The sequence below is a fragment of the Haematobia irritans genome, chromosome 5, assembly GCF_050003625.1.
Source record: "Haematobia irritans isolate KBUSLIRL chromosome 5, ASM5000362v1, whole genome shotgun sequence".
Classification (NCBI taxonomy): Eukaryota; Metazoa; Arthropoda; class Insecta; order Diptera; family Muscidae; genus Haematobia; species Haematobia irritans.
The window spans coordinates 138,659,846-138,674,614 of NC_134401.1; the positions used below are offsets into that span (position 1 = coordinate 138,659,846).

The 14,769-nt window shown below is 37.5% G+C and overlaps 1 protein-coding gene across 3 annotated transcripts; it reads right to left on the reverse strand.

Annotated features, from left to right (window-relative positions):
- Nucleotides 1–1,607: 1,607 nt before the first annotated feature.
- On the reverse strand, nucleotides 1,608–11,787 carry LOC142240353 (uncharacterized). Of its 3 annotated transcripts, XR_012723242.1 has the most exons (4): nucleotides 11,581–11,787; nucleotides 11,244–11,422; nucleotides 1,883–2,579; nucleotides 1,608–1,724 (listed from the first exon to the last, which is right to left on the reverse strand). XR_012723242.1 is itself a non-coding variant. In XM_075312061.1 (2 exons), the coding sequence occupies exons 1-2, from the start codon at nucleotides 11,306–11,308 to the stop codon at nucleotides 2,159–2,161; spliced, it is 486 nt and encodes a 161-aa protein (XP_075168176.1). In that variant the 5' UTR covers nucleotides 11,309–11,787; the 3' UTR covers nucleotides 1,839–2,158. The 3 variants fall into 3 exon arrangements, 1 of the variants encoding a protein (XP_075168176.1); XR_012723241.1 differs by having other exon boundaries at nucleotides 11,244–11,787; XM_075312061.1 differs by lacking the exon at nucleotides 1,608–1,724 and having other exon boundaries at nucleotides 1,839–2,579; nucleotides 11,244–11,787.
- Nucleotides 11,788–14,769: the final 2,982 nt, after the last annotated feature.

Genomic DNA, 14,769 nt, shown 5'->3' on the forward strand with positions numbered 1-14,769 from the left:
AGGACAACACAAGTACGTGAAGACCTGGAAAAATCTTGAATTAAAACTTCGATGTCTGGATCCACAACATTGCAAAATTTGTTACAAAGTATATGGAATCCCCACTTTAACTTTATCTATATAAGTTTCTATAAACTTATCGATTAAAACTACTGCTACAGAATCCCTTGTTTACGATTCTAGCCGTATTGTTAAGTTAGGTTAGGTAAAGTGGCAGCCGGATATTTCGGGCTCACTTTGACTATTCAGTCCATTTTGATTCCACAATCTGGCAGCACAACACATTCAATCGGCAGCACAACAATGTTTAACTCAATGACAAGGGACCTCCTTTTTATATCCTAGTCCGAACGGCGGTCCACATTGCGATGAAACCACTTAGAGAATCCATGACCCTTTATACGCAATGCGAATTTATAGCTCCTTGACCTTCGGTGTTGAATCCGAGCTAGGGATACTAGCGAAAACTATACCAGTATATGTTGCAAACTAGGTTAGGTTAGGTGGCAGCCCGATATTATCAGACTCACTTAGACTATTGATGAACTTCTCCGTTATCACTGAGTGCTGCCCGATTCAATGTTAAGCTCAGTGACAAGAGACCTTCTTTTTATAGCCGAGTCCGAACGGCGTTTCACATTGCTGTGACACCATGTCAAATGTCATCAGCATTACTGAGAGGCGATAATCCACCGCTGAAAAACTTGTTGGTGTTCGGTCGAAGCAGGGATCGAACGAACCCTATGTATGCAAGGCGGGCATGTTAACCATTGCACCATGGTGGCTCCCTTTCGAACTAGCTTGGTAGTTTTCAATAAGGGAGATGTATCAACCTTCTAGGGGTTGATACAACCTTTTAGGGGTGACCTTAAATGGTAATTTAAGAATGACCATTTAAGGTCATGTGAGGAAAGCTGATTGGAACGAGAAATCCTTCAACATCGTACTAAAAGCTGCATGCCTTAGAGGAAGGTTAGGTTAGGTTATGTGGCAGCCCGATGTATCAGGCTCACTTAGATTATTCAGTCCATTGTGATACCACAGTGGTGAACTTCTCTCTTATCACTGAGTGCTGCCCGATTCCATGTTAAGCTCAATGACAAGGGACCTCCTTTTTATAGCCGAGTCCGAACGGCGTTCCACATTCCAGTGAAACCACTTAGAGAAGCTTTGAAACCCTCAGAAATGTCACCAGCATTACTGAGGTGGGATAATCCACCGCTGAAAATTTTTTGGTGTTCGGTCGTAGCAGGAATCGAACCCACGACCTTGTGTATGCAAGGCGGGCATGCTAACCATTGCACCACGGTGGCTCCCATGCCTTAAAGGAAATTCCGCAGGAAGCTCTTCAACAGGACAATGCCCACCGGAGCTCCGAAGGACTGAGACGCTTTCAGTATGAATCTGAGAAGATTCATCTTGAAATAATTTTGTTGTAGTATTGAAAACACGTCCGAGGCTTTCAGACTACGGAAGATAATGTCCACTAACCGCTTCATGTATCATTAAAACATCGGAGGTCCACTGGTCGATGTGTAGAGAGGAGACACGAGATGCAGTCATTGACGGACAGAATTAGCCCGTATATGCCGGTGATATATAAACACTGTGTTTAATTGTTAGGCTACAGGGGGTGTCGGTGGAGAAGGTGAAGAAATAAGTGGACACCAATTCCTGGAGTAAGTGGACTGTATGTGGGGTTGATGGGACAACAGATGGGTTACCTTAATAAAACAAGAGAATTGTGGATATTAGATGACTGTCATAATTTCTCTAGTACGAGAAATGATGACTCCACAATTAAACCGCCAAGACAAGAGAATGAGAAAATACATATATTTTAGAATTTGAAGATTTGGAGTTTATTAGAGATTGTGCTCACCGTTCCAGACGTGGGAAAGAATTGAAAGAAAGTAAATCTCTAAGCTTACCAAGAAACTTAAGCGCTATTACATACATTAACCATGATTATAACATAATTCACAATAAACATTTTGATTAATTAGTAATAGTGATGAGAGCATTGATTTTAAGCTTATGTGCGGTATAATTCACAATAATTCAGTAAGTTAAATTCAAATGTATCTATATAAACTCAAATGTATCTTTATATTATGAATAAGTCTAAACTTGAGTTTAGACATGCTCCCCCACGACTTCACTTAGGGGAAGTACAAAGTACGGTCGCTAATGCACGTATAGCTTCGGAAAGAATTTTTTGGTTAGAGGTTTGTTGACTGGAGCTATCGGAAGTATTGTTGTTGTTAGTGTTGTTGGTACCTTTGGTTTGAGGTGGTTGTTCCTTAGTGGTATTGTTCGACGATCTACGTTTGCGTTCGGTGTAATTTGGATGTAATAATGTGTTGTGCGGCCTTCCACACTTCTTACACATGTTTTTAGATCGGCAGTCACGAAAGCGGTGGCTTCTTGCCAGGCAGTTAACGCAATAGACCTCCCGTAGAACCCATATATTACGCTGCTTAGGGGTCATTTTTAAAAATCGTGGGCAAACTTTAAGCGCGTGGAATTTATTACAGAGCTTGCATTTGTAAACATTTGGTGATCGCTGCTGGTGAGATCTGAAATGTATGATATGAGGTTAATGAGTGGAAATGTTAGTGATGAATAGTTTGAGATGGTGTGCAAGACATTATTCGGGCTGAGTATCTTCAATGGTATTACAGAGGGGTAGATAGCACAACTTTGCTATTGGCCGAGTTATAATACCTGTTGCTATACGTATATCAGCAACACGTACATTCGAATCTGATCCGGAGTAGGTTTTCACTATTCGCCCTAAAAGCCACTCATAGGGTGGAAGCAAGTCATCCATTACAACTACTAAGTCGTCGACCTTTAAGTTCGATATGGAAGATTTCCATTTGTATCGCTTGTGCATTGATCTTAAATATTCTTCTTTCCATCTCAGGGCAAACTGATGATGGAGTGCTTTTAATTTGGTCCATCTGTTAATTATTGATAATTTCTGAGCTGTAGGTTCCGGGAAAGCTAATATGGGAGATCCTCTCAAAAAGTGGCCTGGGGTTAAGGCCGTGAGATCTGCTGGATCTTCTGTCATAGCCGAAATAGGCCGAGAGTTCAAAACTCCTTCTATTCGGGCCAAAATAGTTGAAAATTCCTCAAATGTAAATCTATGAGCACCAGATATTTTCTTTAAATGGATTTTAAAACTTTTAACGGCGGCTTCCCATAGACCGCCCATATGAGGCGCATGGGGAGGAATAAATTTCCATTCAAAACCATGAGCCGCATACTTCTGTGAAATATCAGAGGACGATATTTGTAGAAACTGTGTAAAATCACGAAGGAGAGTTCTACTAGCTCCAACAAAGTTGCGACCATTGTCCGAGAATATTCTACATGGGAGCCCTCGCCTCCCGACGAAACGGACAAACGCAGCCTCAAATGCTGCAGACGACAAATCGCTACATGCTTCTAAATGGACTGCCTTCGTACTGAAGCACACAAATACGCAGGCATATCCTTTCGTAATGGGAGCTTTTCTGAGAGTGGAGCTTTTCAATTCAAAGGGGCCCGCAAAATCAATACCTGAGACTTGGAATGGTGGTGAGAAAGTACACCTCTCGGGTGGCAAAGGAGCCATTATTTGTGAACTGGCCCTATGTTTGTATATAACACAAATCTTACATTTGTGTATGACACCCTTTACGCGAGCTTTTAGGCGGGAAATGTAGAACTCCGTTTGCACAAATCTACACATTAAATTACATTCTCCATGGGCCAGGAAGACATGTAAATGGGATAAATAAAGTCGACAAAAATGGGAATTTCCAGGTAGTATTATCGGGTATCTTTCCTTGTACGGAAGGGATGAGTTAGATAAGCGACCATTTGCTCTAATGATTTGGTTCGAGTCCAAAAAGGGGTTCAGAGTTTGTAAACTGCTCTTATTAGAGAGAGTACTACGTTTCCTCAAATTTTCGTATTCGCAATTATAATATTGCTTTTGAGCCAGAGATATTAGACGAAACTTGACGAATTGGATCTCATTTTGAGAGAGATTCGTAGTTTGAACCATTTGACTATTTTTCCATTGAGGATGGGAATTGTTGAAGAAACGGAAAATGTATGCAATCACACGTAATGCTCTCGAATATGAAGAAAATCGAGACATTACATCGATTGATTCAGTGCTAACTTGATGGGATGTAACAATTTTCGTTGCTAATTCTGGAATAACTGGGTTTTTCGATGGCCAAGTCGATTCAGGATTAGTGAGCCATGATGGACCATTCCACCAAAGCGTGTTGGGAACGAGATCTCGAGGCTTAGATCCTCTAGTCCCAAGATCGGCAGGGTTGTCATGTGTAGACACGTATCTCCATTTAGCATTGGGAAGAAGTTCGTGTATTTGAGACGTGCGATTTGCAACGTATGTCTCCCACGAGTATGGTGGTTTGGACAACCAACCTAAAACAATGGACGCATCTGACCAGAGTGTAATCGAGGCAATGTTATCGTCAAATATTTGCGTCACATATTTCACGAGGTGGGCCAATAACAATGCTCCATTTAACTCTAAACGAGGTAACGAGACATGTTTTAGAGGCGCCACTTTACTTTTTGCTACGAATAGCTGAGAGAAGACAGTAGGAGTCGATGTCTGACAACGGAGATAGACACAGGCACAATACGCCCCCTTGGAGGCATCACAGAAGCCGTGGATTTGAACTTTATCGTCAGGCATATATTGAATCCAACGTGGTATTTCTATAATTTTTATCTGCGTTAAATCATTCAATAAATTATTCCAAATATGCAGGGAATCAGGAGATATGTCATCATCCCAACTTTTAGTCTCAAGCCAAAGTTGTTGCATAAATATTTTAGCCCTAATTACCACAGGAGTTATCCATCCTGCAGGATCGAAGAGTTGAGCCACCTGAGAAAGTATTTGACGCTTTGTGGCAGAGTCATGAGTTTGGATCGGAAGGGCAGAGTATGTGAATTTGTCGCTTAATGCATTCCACTTTATCCCAAGAGTTTTTGTGGAACTAGTTTCCGAGAAGCGTAATAAATCCAAATCGTACAAATCTTCTGGAGGAAGGTGAACCAGCAATTTGGGATCATTTGCAGTTATTTTCTTTAAAGGAAAACCTGCAGTCTTGAGTACTGAGATAAGTGCTTTCTGAGACTTAATAGTTTCTTCGATTGTAAATCCACCAGACAAGATATCATCGACATAAGTTTCTCGTCTAATAATATCAGAAACTTGAGGGAATTGCTGTTCACAATCAGAAGCGAGTTGTAATAAAGTGCGTATAGCGAGGAACGGCGCGCAGCTAATGCCAAATGTCACAGTGTTCAGTTGGTAATCCTTAACTGGGCCCTTTGGATCGTTTTGAAACAAAATCCTTTGATACGCTCTGTCATCGGGATGTATCTTGATCTGCCGATACATTTTTTGTATGTCTCCACTATACACGTATTTATACTTTCTCCAATTTAGTATCGTAGAAATTAGATCACTTTGGAGCGTGGGACCAGTATAGAGTACATCATTAAGAGAGACTCCCGAATTGGATTTACGGGATGCGTTAAAAACTATACGCACTTTGGTGGATTTATGCTCAGGGCGTACCACCGCGTGGTGTGGGAGGTAAAATGAGAAATATTTACCTTGGGAAGATATCTCTTGAGAAGAAGACTCCTCCATATGATTTAACGAGATATATTCGTTAAGTACCGCGTTATATTGATCCTGAAGATTGGGATCTTTTGATAAAGCCCTCTCCATTCTAGTATATTGTCCTAGGGAAATAAATCTTGATGAACCAAGATAAAGAGTTTCTGGGAATTCTCTTTTAAACGGGAGCCTCACTACATAGCGGCCATCCGCATCACGAGTAGTTGTTGTGGCGTAAAGATCTTGGCAAAATTTATCTGAATCAGAAATCTCTGGGTGTGATGGGATTTCTTCAATCTCCCAAAACTTCCGAAGGACATCGCTGAGAGCATCCGATTCACAAGGGACTACCTTAGTAGTAAATGCATGGATTGCTTCAGTCGGCATTGGCCCACTGAGAACCCATCCAAAAATGGTGTTGTAAGCAGATGCGAAACCATAAACATTTTTCTTGATACCGTCAAGATTAACGAAACGCTCAGAGTCGTTGCCAAGTATTAGATCGATATTGGATGATATATTGAAGTCTGGATCCGCTAAGTCGAGGCTTAGGAGAGCAGAATGATCGGAAACTTGAAAAGAGACAGCGGGTAATTTTCTAGTAACCTTTGGGAGTATGATCGCGTTAATTGAAAACCGGACATTGTGTTTCTGGGCATATAAATGTAGCTCGCATTCTTTATCTGCGATTTGAGTTACTCCTCCGATTCCACCAATTTCAAATCGAGATTTACGGTAAGGAATTTGTAATCGATTTCTAATTTTTTCCGATAAAAAGGTTCTTTGAGATCCAGAGTCAATTAAGGCTCTTATCGTAAAGAGCTCACCTCTATGCTCAATTTGAACCAATGCGGTCCTTAACAAAATTGTTTCACTATTTTGTGAAAAATTTGCGTCAACACGCGCGTAGGCCTCCTTTGAAGTAGAAGGAACAGGTTGTTCGGGTAGTCGTTGGGAATCCTGACTAATAAATTTATTAGCGCCAGATGTTCGAGAAGTTTGGGAGTCACTGTTCAAGTTTTTGCCATTATCTAAATGCAGCAGAGAATGATGCTGTTTCTTGCATGTGAGGCACACGCGTTTGCTTTTACATTTAGATTTCGAATGAGCTGCAGAGAGGCAGTTATTGCAGAGTTTCTGCTTAAACACAAAATCGATGCGTTCTTGAACAGAAAAATTTCGGAAATCAGGACAAACCCGGATATTATGATCTGAGTTGCACAACTGGCAGGAATAAGAAGAGAGCCTTTCTTGAGATGTGTACGTTTGCACTTTGCTTGGATTTTGTGACGAATATTTTGGGTATATCTCGTTGGGAATTTTGGAATTTCGGAAACTTGATATGCGTTCTACAACCTCGAATCGGTTGATTAGAAACTCATCCATTTGGGACCAACTTGGTAGCTCACGATGGGATTTGAGAGATTGTTCCCATTGAGAAATAGTTTCCTCGGGAAGCTTAGTAGATATTAAATAAATCAGAATGGGATCCCATGTTTCAACCTTAACGCTGAGGGAATTTAATGTACTCAGACAATCCTTTACAGTCGAGTGTATCCTTTGCAAGGATTCACTATCCTCAGATTTCGCTACGGGAATACCGAACAGTATTTTTAGTTGGTTGTCTACTAAAACTCGCTTGTTTTCATACCGAGTTTTCAAAGCATTCCAAGCTAAAGCAAAATTTTCGTCACACAAAGCATAACGCTTTACTATAGCGCCCGCACTTCCTCGAGTTTTATTCCTTAAATGATACAGCTTTTGTGCGGGTGTGAGCTTCGGATGATTTACGTACACGGCCGTGAACATGTCACGAAAAGATGGCCATTCTTCGTAACTACCCTTAAAAATCTCTGTGTCACAGGGAGGGACCTTTATACAGACTTCGGACGTATTAACATTCTGGGGTTCTGAGATCCTGTAAGGGTTAAGAGTTAGTCGTGCTGTCCTGCGAGGTGCAGTATCCTTAAGATATCTGAAATTTGAGCTCGTGTTTCATAATAAGCCTCAGCGCAAATGTTGAAGTTAACTTTTGCATTCTGTTTTAACTCATTAGAAACAATAGATTCGGAACACAGCATCAAGTTTTCATATTCACCTTGAACCTTTCCCCATCTCCCTTCTAAGTCATCCAGTTTGACTTCCAGAAGAGAGTCGGTTTGATCCGCGATATCTAAACTCTCAAAATTCGAACAGAACTCTGTTACTTGATTGCAAATAAAAGCAAATTTTTCATAAATAGGTGGCGGCATGACAGTATTTTCATCTATATCTTTGGGATTTGTCATGTCTAGATACAAGATAACAGAGAGTATGAAATTCCCTCTTATAAGAAGCACCGTAAAGAGTCAGAATGGCAAATGTACGATGAATTTCAAATTTACAATATCTTCAAATGAAACCTCAATAGATCGAAAATCGGTAACTTAGGTATTTCTTTTCTTTCAAATGACAAATATGTAAGTTTTTTTATCACCTTTAATCCAAAGGGTATTGTAAAAAACTCTAAAAGTTGGTAGGTGAAGTAAAACTAGTCACTTATAACCAGTAGGCAGAAAACTTCATAACCCGTTTTATTTCCAAATAATTGCAAGGGCTTTCACGAATTTATGGATTGGATGGTAAGTAACGATATTGAAATTAAAACCACGGAAAAATATTTCACAGAAAAAAAGAGTACGTTGGTTGACAGAAATAGAAAATGCGTGAAAATGTTTGAACCTTAGATATGCCAAGTGAAATTATCTTACACTTTCGAATTGCTATACATCAGTTGAAATGTCTAGCTATTGGTTAATTGTAAACCGGACGAAAGTTTATGTGTAATGAGTCAGAACATAATTGCTACACATCAGTTGGGAATGTATAGCTCGTAGGTTGATTGTAAACCCGGCTTTGGAAATTTGACAGCTACATTTAAGAACACAAATGTAACTACAGGTCGTTTGGAAACCTGACCGACTAAGACGGTTTTAAATAAATATACGAAAGAGCCCTTTTTTGGTAATTGTACAATAGCCGAAAGACAGAATTTAATAACAATTTCACTTCAAATCTCCAGTACAAACGACCATGACCACGCATAGCATACAACTTGTTAAATGTTCACAGTATCACTTTATAAATTCCGGAACCCATAAATATCCACGATAGAGCACAATTACTTTCTTTTCGATGAATTTAAAAACAAACGAATCGAGTGGATTTAAAAAACAAAATCGAGTGATTTTAAAAAATAAAAGAATGATATGTATATGGAAATAAAATGATGAATCAGATAGAAATAGAAAATAGAAAATAGATATATATATATATATATATATATATATATATATATATATATATATATATATATATATATATATATATATATATATATATATATATATATATATATATATATATATATATATATATATATATATATATATATATATATATATATATATATATATATATATATATATATATATATATATATATATATATATATATATATATAATATATATATATATATATATATATATATATATATATATATATGGAAATAAAATTATGAATTAGGGTTAGTTAATTCGTTGTTAGTTCAAATTTATCATTATTTCAAAATGCTTTTGATAGAATTCGTTTTATCTGCATTAATTCCCAGATTCAACTCAGAATGTATGAATGGAATTTCCAATAAATTATTTCTCTTTCATGAGAAACGATTTTTGTATATATTTCAGTTTCGCCATATGAATATGAATAGACTCTCCATTCGTTCCATGGATATAATAAGTTTTTCTTCTGCATGTATTTTTTAATAATTTTGTGATTTTGTTTTGTCCTCAAAATTCAGGTTACACAACACTGTGTGCAAGATGTGGTAACGAAACACTGTTCGGTATACCAGATTTAGATGTGGTGAGAGAATACTTGAGAGAGATAGTGATGCAGTATAACAGTTTGAGTTTGTATGTGTGTATTGAATAGTATCTGCGAGAGTGTTTTCTTCTCTTATGCTTTAATTTTTCTCATATGCACAGTGTTCATATAAAGCCAATAATATGGGTTAGTTTTAAACTTGGTTATCTACTTTGGGTTATAAAATACACTAATAATTTTACCTGAGCTTTGAGATGCTGGTCTATAGATTTTATTTGGTCTTGTTGATTTATTATTATGGCGCGACCCGAAACCCGAGTTATTAATTTATATTTTACACAGTTAATCTGAATTGTTTCTACAATTTTTATTTCACCACAATAAATTTTGCGCTATAATAAAATATATTAACGATGCTTTAATATCTTGTTATACACTAAATAATTTTGTTGTTCTCGCTTTACTTTATTTCACTTTGCATTGAATGTTTTTAATTTTATGTCTCTGCCACATCACCTTTTCTGCTTTAGGCAAAATCTCTTCTCTACCTATATCACTCTCTTTAAGACGAAGTGATGATAACTATTTGGGCGAATATGAATTTAATTTTAGCGGGCAAAAGAAAATGAGATGAAACAATGTAAGACGAAATTGTATAAAATAATCGAAAGGGAAAATGTAAAAGAAACAAAGTAAATTAATGTAATACCCCAGTTGCAAATAACGGTAATTCCAGTTACCCAAAGGGAATGCAAATTCTTGTGTATAAAATAAAATTGGCTTGATTCAATATATACATATATTTTTGTAACGGTGCTTTAACTATTTTCCTTTTACACGTTTTCCTGCCGATATAATTTCATAAAATTTTTTACCACGTGCATGCAAATTTAACGAAACCAATAACAAAAGTCATGCTAAATTCAGAGATCTCTGTGCAATTTTGGGGGCAAATTAGATTTCTTGTCGTATAAATCAATTTTAACGAGATATACAAATTCAGGCTATTTTAGCCCAATTTCTCCCGTTTTTTTCTTTTTTGAGTAATTTAGTTGAATTTGTAGGCACAGAGTATTTTTCCTTCGTATGTAGACGTAGATTAAATTTTTTGTTTTCACAGCAACATTTTTTAGGGGAAATTTGTCATCTTCCATAGGAAGTTGTCAAGGAAATGTGCTATTGTAGGCCGAGTTTCTTTGTTGACAGAATGAACTTTATGTGAAAAAGAGCAATTTTTGGACTACTAAAGATTCCTTTTTTGAAATTGTTGAAATAAAAGTTAAAGTTTTAGGGGTAAACGTGCAATTTTGGAATCTCCGTATTCCGTAGAAAATTTTAGTCCTAGGCTAGAACTTTGAGAATTTTCTTTATAATTCAGAAAGAAAATTGTATTTAGAACATAGCTGAAATTTTGTAAATTCCTCGATACCTTTATTAATTCTGATTTATCATTTCCACAAATTTATAAGTTATTTTTCTCACATAATATACATGCAAAGTTCCGTTTTGTTTAATTTATTTAATTTTACTTTTAACTTCACACGATTTTTTCCCCGAAATTACGTCCATAAATTAATGTAACACTTATACTTTTTCTGTTTTTTTAATATTTGCGCGACGAACGATTACGATTACGTTTAATTAATCTTTACGGACCGGCGTCTCAAACAAACTAATGAGGAAGATCTTGATCTACTTATGTATTACCTTCTATTCTCGTTTGCAGTTACTACTCTTTTCTGGTTTGAGAATCCTCTCCTCGAGTGGACCATGTTTAATTGTTAGGCTACAGGGGGTGTCGGTGGAGAAGGTGAAGAAATAAGTGGACACCAATTCCTGGAGTAAGTGGACTGTATGTGGGGTTGATGGGACAACAGATGGGTTACCTTAATAAAACAAGAGAATTGTGGATATTAGATGACTGTCATAATTTCTCTAGTACGAGAAATGATGACTCCACAATTAAACCGCCAAGACAAGAGAATGAGAAAATACATATATTTTAGAATTTGAAGATTTGGAGTTTATTAGAGATTGTGCTCACCGTTCCAGACGTGGGAAAGAATTGAAAGAAAGTAAATCTCTAAGCTTACCAAGAAACTTAAGCGCTATTACATACATTAACCATGATTATAACATAATTCACAATAAACATTTTGATTAATTAGTAATAGTGATGAGAGCATTGATTTTAAGCTTATGTGCGGTATAATTCACAATAATTCAGTAAGTTAAATTCAAATGTATCTATATAAACTCAAATGTATCTTTATATTATGAATAAGTCTAAACTTGAGTTTAGACACACTGTATCAATTTAGCATATATTCCAGTAAAGTGGAAGGAGACAAGGTTGTTTTCATCCCTATAGCGGGGGAATCCTTTCACTCGGTTGCGAAGAATTTCCAACCAATCAGATATTCCTCATTCCTTCTTAAGACTCTGGAGAGGTTGACATATATTTATGTTAGTACTAATTGCTCTCTATACGATGACATGCTTATACAAAGGGCACATCTACTGAGAACATTCAGTCACATCCATTCGAGTTCTATATTAAATGCATTCCGCACTGTTGATGAAATGTAGATGAAGGACTACAGAGATTGAGAGACGAATTTCAAACGGGACTTATTTGGTCAAGCAAAGATTCAATGGTATGTGAACAGAGAGACTCCCCAAGTTCTACCACGTCTTCTGGGGAATGTTGCTATAAACAGTATTCTGGTTCCCTTCGAAAAAGGAAAGATAAAAGTAGTGAGAGAAGCAGTCGGGGGATATTATACAGAGAGTTTATCCGCATAAATGACAAATGCGGAATGTTTGTGTATCTAAGACGCATTCAGTAAGACAGGAACATATTCCATTAATGTCATATTGCATCTATTGCTTTTAGATATTTTAACCAAACAACGGCTGAACGGATGATGTGATATGGTTTTCTGGCCTTGGAGCAGCGAAGGCTGTACGTCTCAATCCGAATCCACAATGGTTAGCATGACTGCCTGGCATACAAAGAGTTGTGGGTTCAATCCCTGCTTCGACCTAACACCAAAAATTTTTTGCGGTGTATTATCCCCTCTCTGTAATGCTGGTGACATTTCTGAGAGTTTCGAAGCTTCTTTAAGTGGTTCTGTCTTGGTAATGCCGTTCGAATTCAGCGTTTCACACATTTCTTTTCACCTAAATCTCAATCCATTATTTGAGAGATTTTCCTTCCTATTTGCGCATACGACTTGGTTTCTCGACTTTTGTATGCGGTTAACATTTTCTTTGCTTCCTTAATGGGTTAATCTGCACAATTCTGTTGATGTGGAGATCGATTTTTCAAAAACTCTCACATGATCATCATCATCATCATCTTGCCATACAAACCAGCGGCAGCAGTTTCAGCGGCTCTCATATCTACAAAAATGTGATGTTGTATATCAATCGGAATATCTTCTTGAGTCGCAAAACAGTTTTTCACTTTTAAAATGTGGCTCATTCACAAAAGGATAAGACGAACGAAAAGACCACACGCCAAGAAAAAGTTCTGAAGGGCGGACATAAGATTAATAAGCCAAAAAAAAAAAACCAAACAAAGTTCAATGGGGCCCAGGGACTGAAAAGATCAAAATCTGTACATGAAAGAATTCTAAATTAGATGCAAAATCTATGGTATCCTTTAATGCAGGAGGGGTATGGTATCCCCTTGTGGGAAAGTTCCCTGAAAAGAATCAGATACACGAAAGCGAATACAAAAATTTCAAATGCAGCAAGTGTTAGAGCTAAAAGCAAAAGTGAATGCTGCTCCAAGCTTGTTTTGCTGGAAGTTCCCCTGGGATAGAGAAAAATATCTCTCTACTCTCTACGTATGGTAAAGATGATTCATCTTTGTGATCCAATTTTGGTTTTGCAATATTTTGCATAAGCGAATAACTTAGTTGACCATAACATATAGCTTCGTTATTCTCTTGGGATCAGCAACAGATGATCATGATGATGATCATCATCAACAACTTTTTCTTTACTGCAGATGGAATATGTCCAAAGACATTCTGTTCGCTTGCATGACTCACATGTTGACTATGGAGTTCACAGCCAAAGGTCGGAATGTGTTTTCCAAGAGCAGGTCTACTAACCCAACCAACCAGCCAAATAGCCGGCCAGTTAACTCAACAGCCATATGAGAGATAGTCTTACATGCTGCTGCTGTTGCTGCCTGTTACTGTGTCAAGCTTTGAATTAAGTCAGTTTAGTTCGTACCGAAACCGATATTGGCCATTGGCTTGTCTGGTAGGTTCATGGTGTTATGTCTGTCCCCCTCGCCGCCCAAGTGGCATGTGAGCCTTTTGGAACCTACGACGACGACGACAACAACGACTCGATTACTATGATTCTAGCGTGTACTCTAAGTAACCAAGATGATGAGAATGACGATGCTGCTGCTGATGATGATGTTGCTGTATATTCGCTCAGCATTGAAGCTGTTACTCCAACCGAGCCGATATTTGCTGGTGGTGAAAGACCACCAACGACGTTGCCAAAAGACCATTTGATGATGTTAACGTTACATACGCTGATTGGGGTGGTCCAATTCACTAAATTCTCAATTTTTGCTAATTTTTATGTACTCGTACACAGTGAAGTACTTACGACATGAATTTATCTGCTCTACACATGCCACAAAGCGGAGTAGTCATTGGCGTAACGAAGGTAATTGGGAATTGAGGTTTTTCAACTCTGTTGCCATATCTTCTTCGGAAATATTTATTGAAAGTCTTCTTCATTGAGTATTATCTCTGGAATAATTCTTCGCTAATGAATTGTGAACAGTTTGCATGCTATTGGGAAAGAAGATGATGTGGAATGATGGAGAGATGAGTTAGTGAAGCGAACGTCTAATGGTCAGTAGATACATTCTTGTTCTCCATAAATGGACAATAGAATTTTGGAAATTAATCTGCTCCTAGATTCTATTTGTAAATAAATCAAAATGATATGTTAAGGTAGGACAATTTTTAGGGGAATAAACGGAAATATTTTGCTGAATCAAGATGAGATAGTTACTTCGAGAGAATAACTAGGAAATCGTAACATACGAGATTATAATGGGTGCTCTCTCATGCAGTGTTCCATTCGGGATCCAAAGATTTTGACCTTCTCTTAAGGATTGTGGTATGGAATCTGAACTAAAGATAAGCCTTCTTTAAACTAAAGATATTTGTATAGGGAACCACCTAGTTTTAAA

Bases quoted from the DNA above. Each gene is read 5' to 3' on its own strand.
- LOC142240353 (XM_075312061.1), bottom strand. From the start codon at position 11,308: ATGGTCCACTCGAGGAGAGGATTCTCAAACCAGAAAAGAGTAGTAACT. The intron at 2,580-11,243 runs GTAATACATAAG...CATACATTTCAG, and splicing joins ACTGCAAACGAGAATAGAAG to ATCTCACCAGCAGCGATCAC.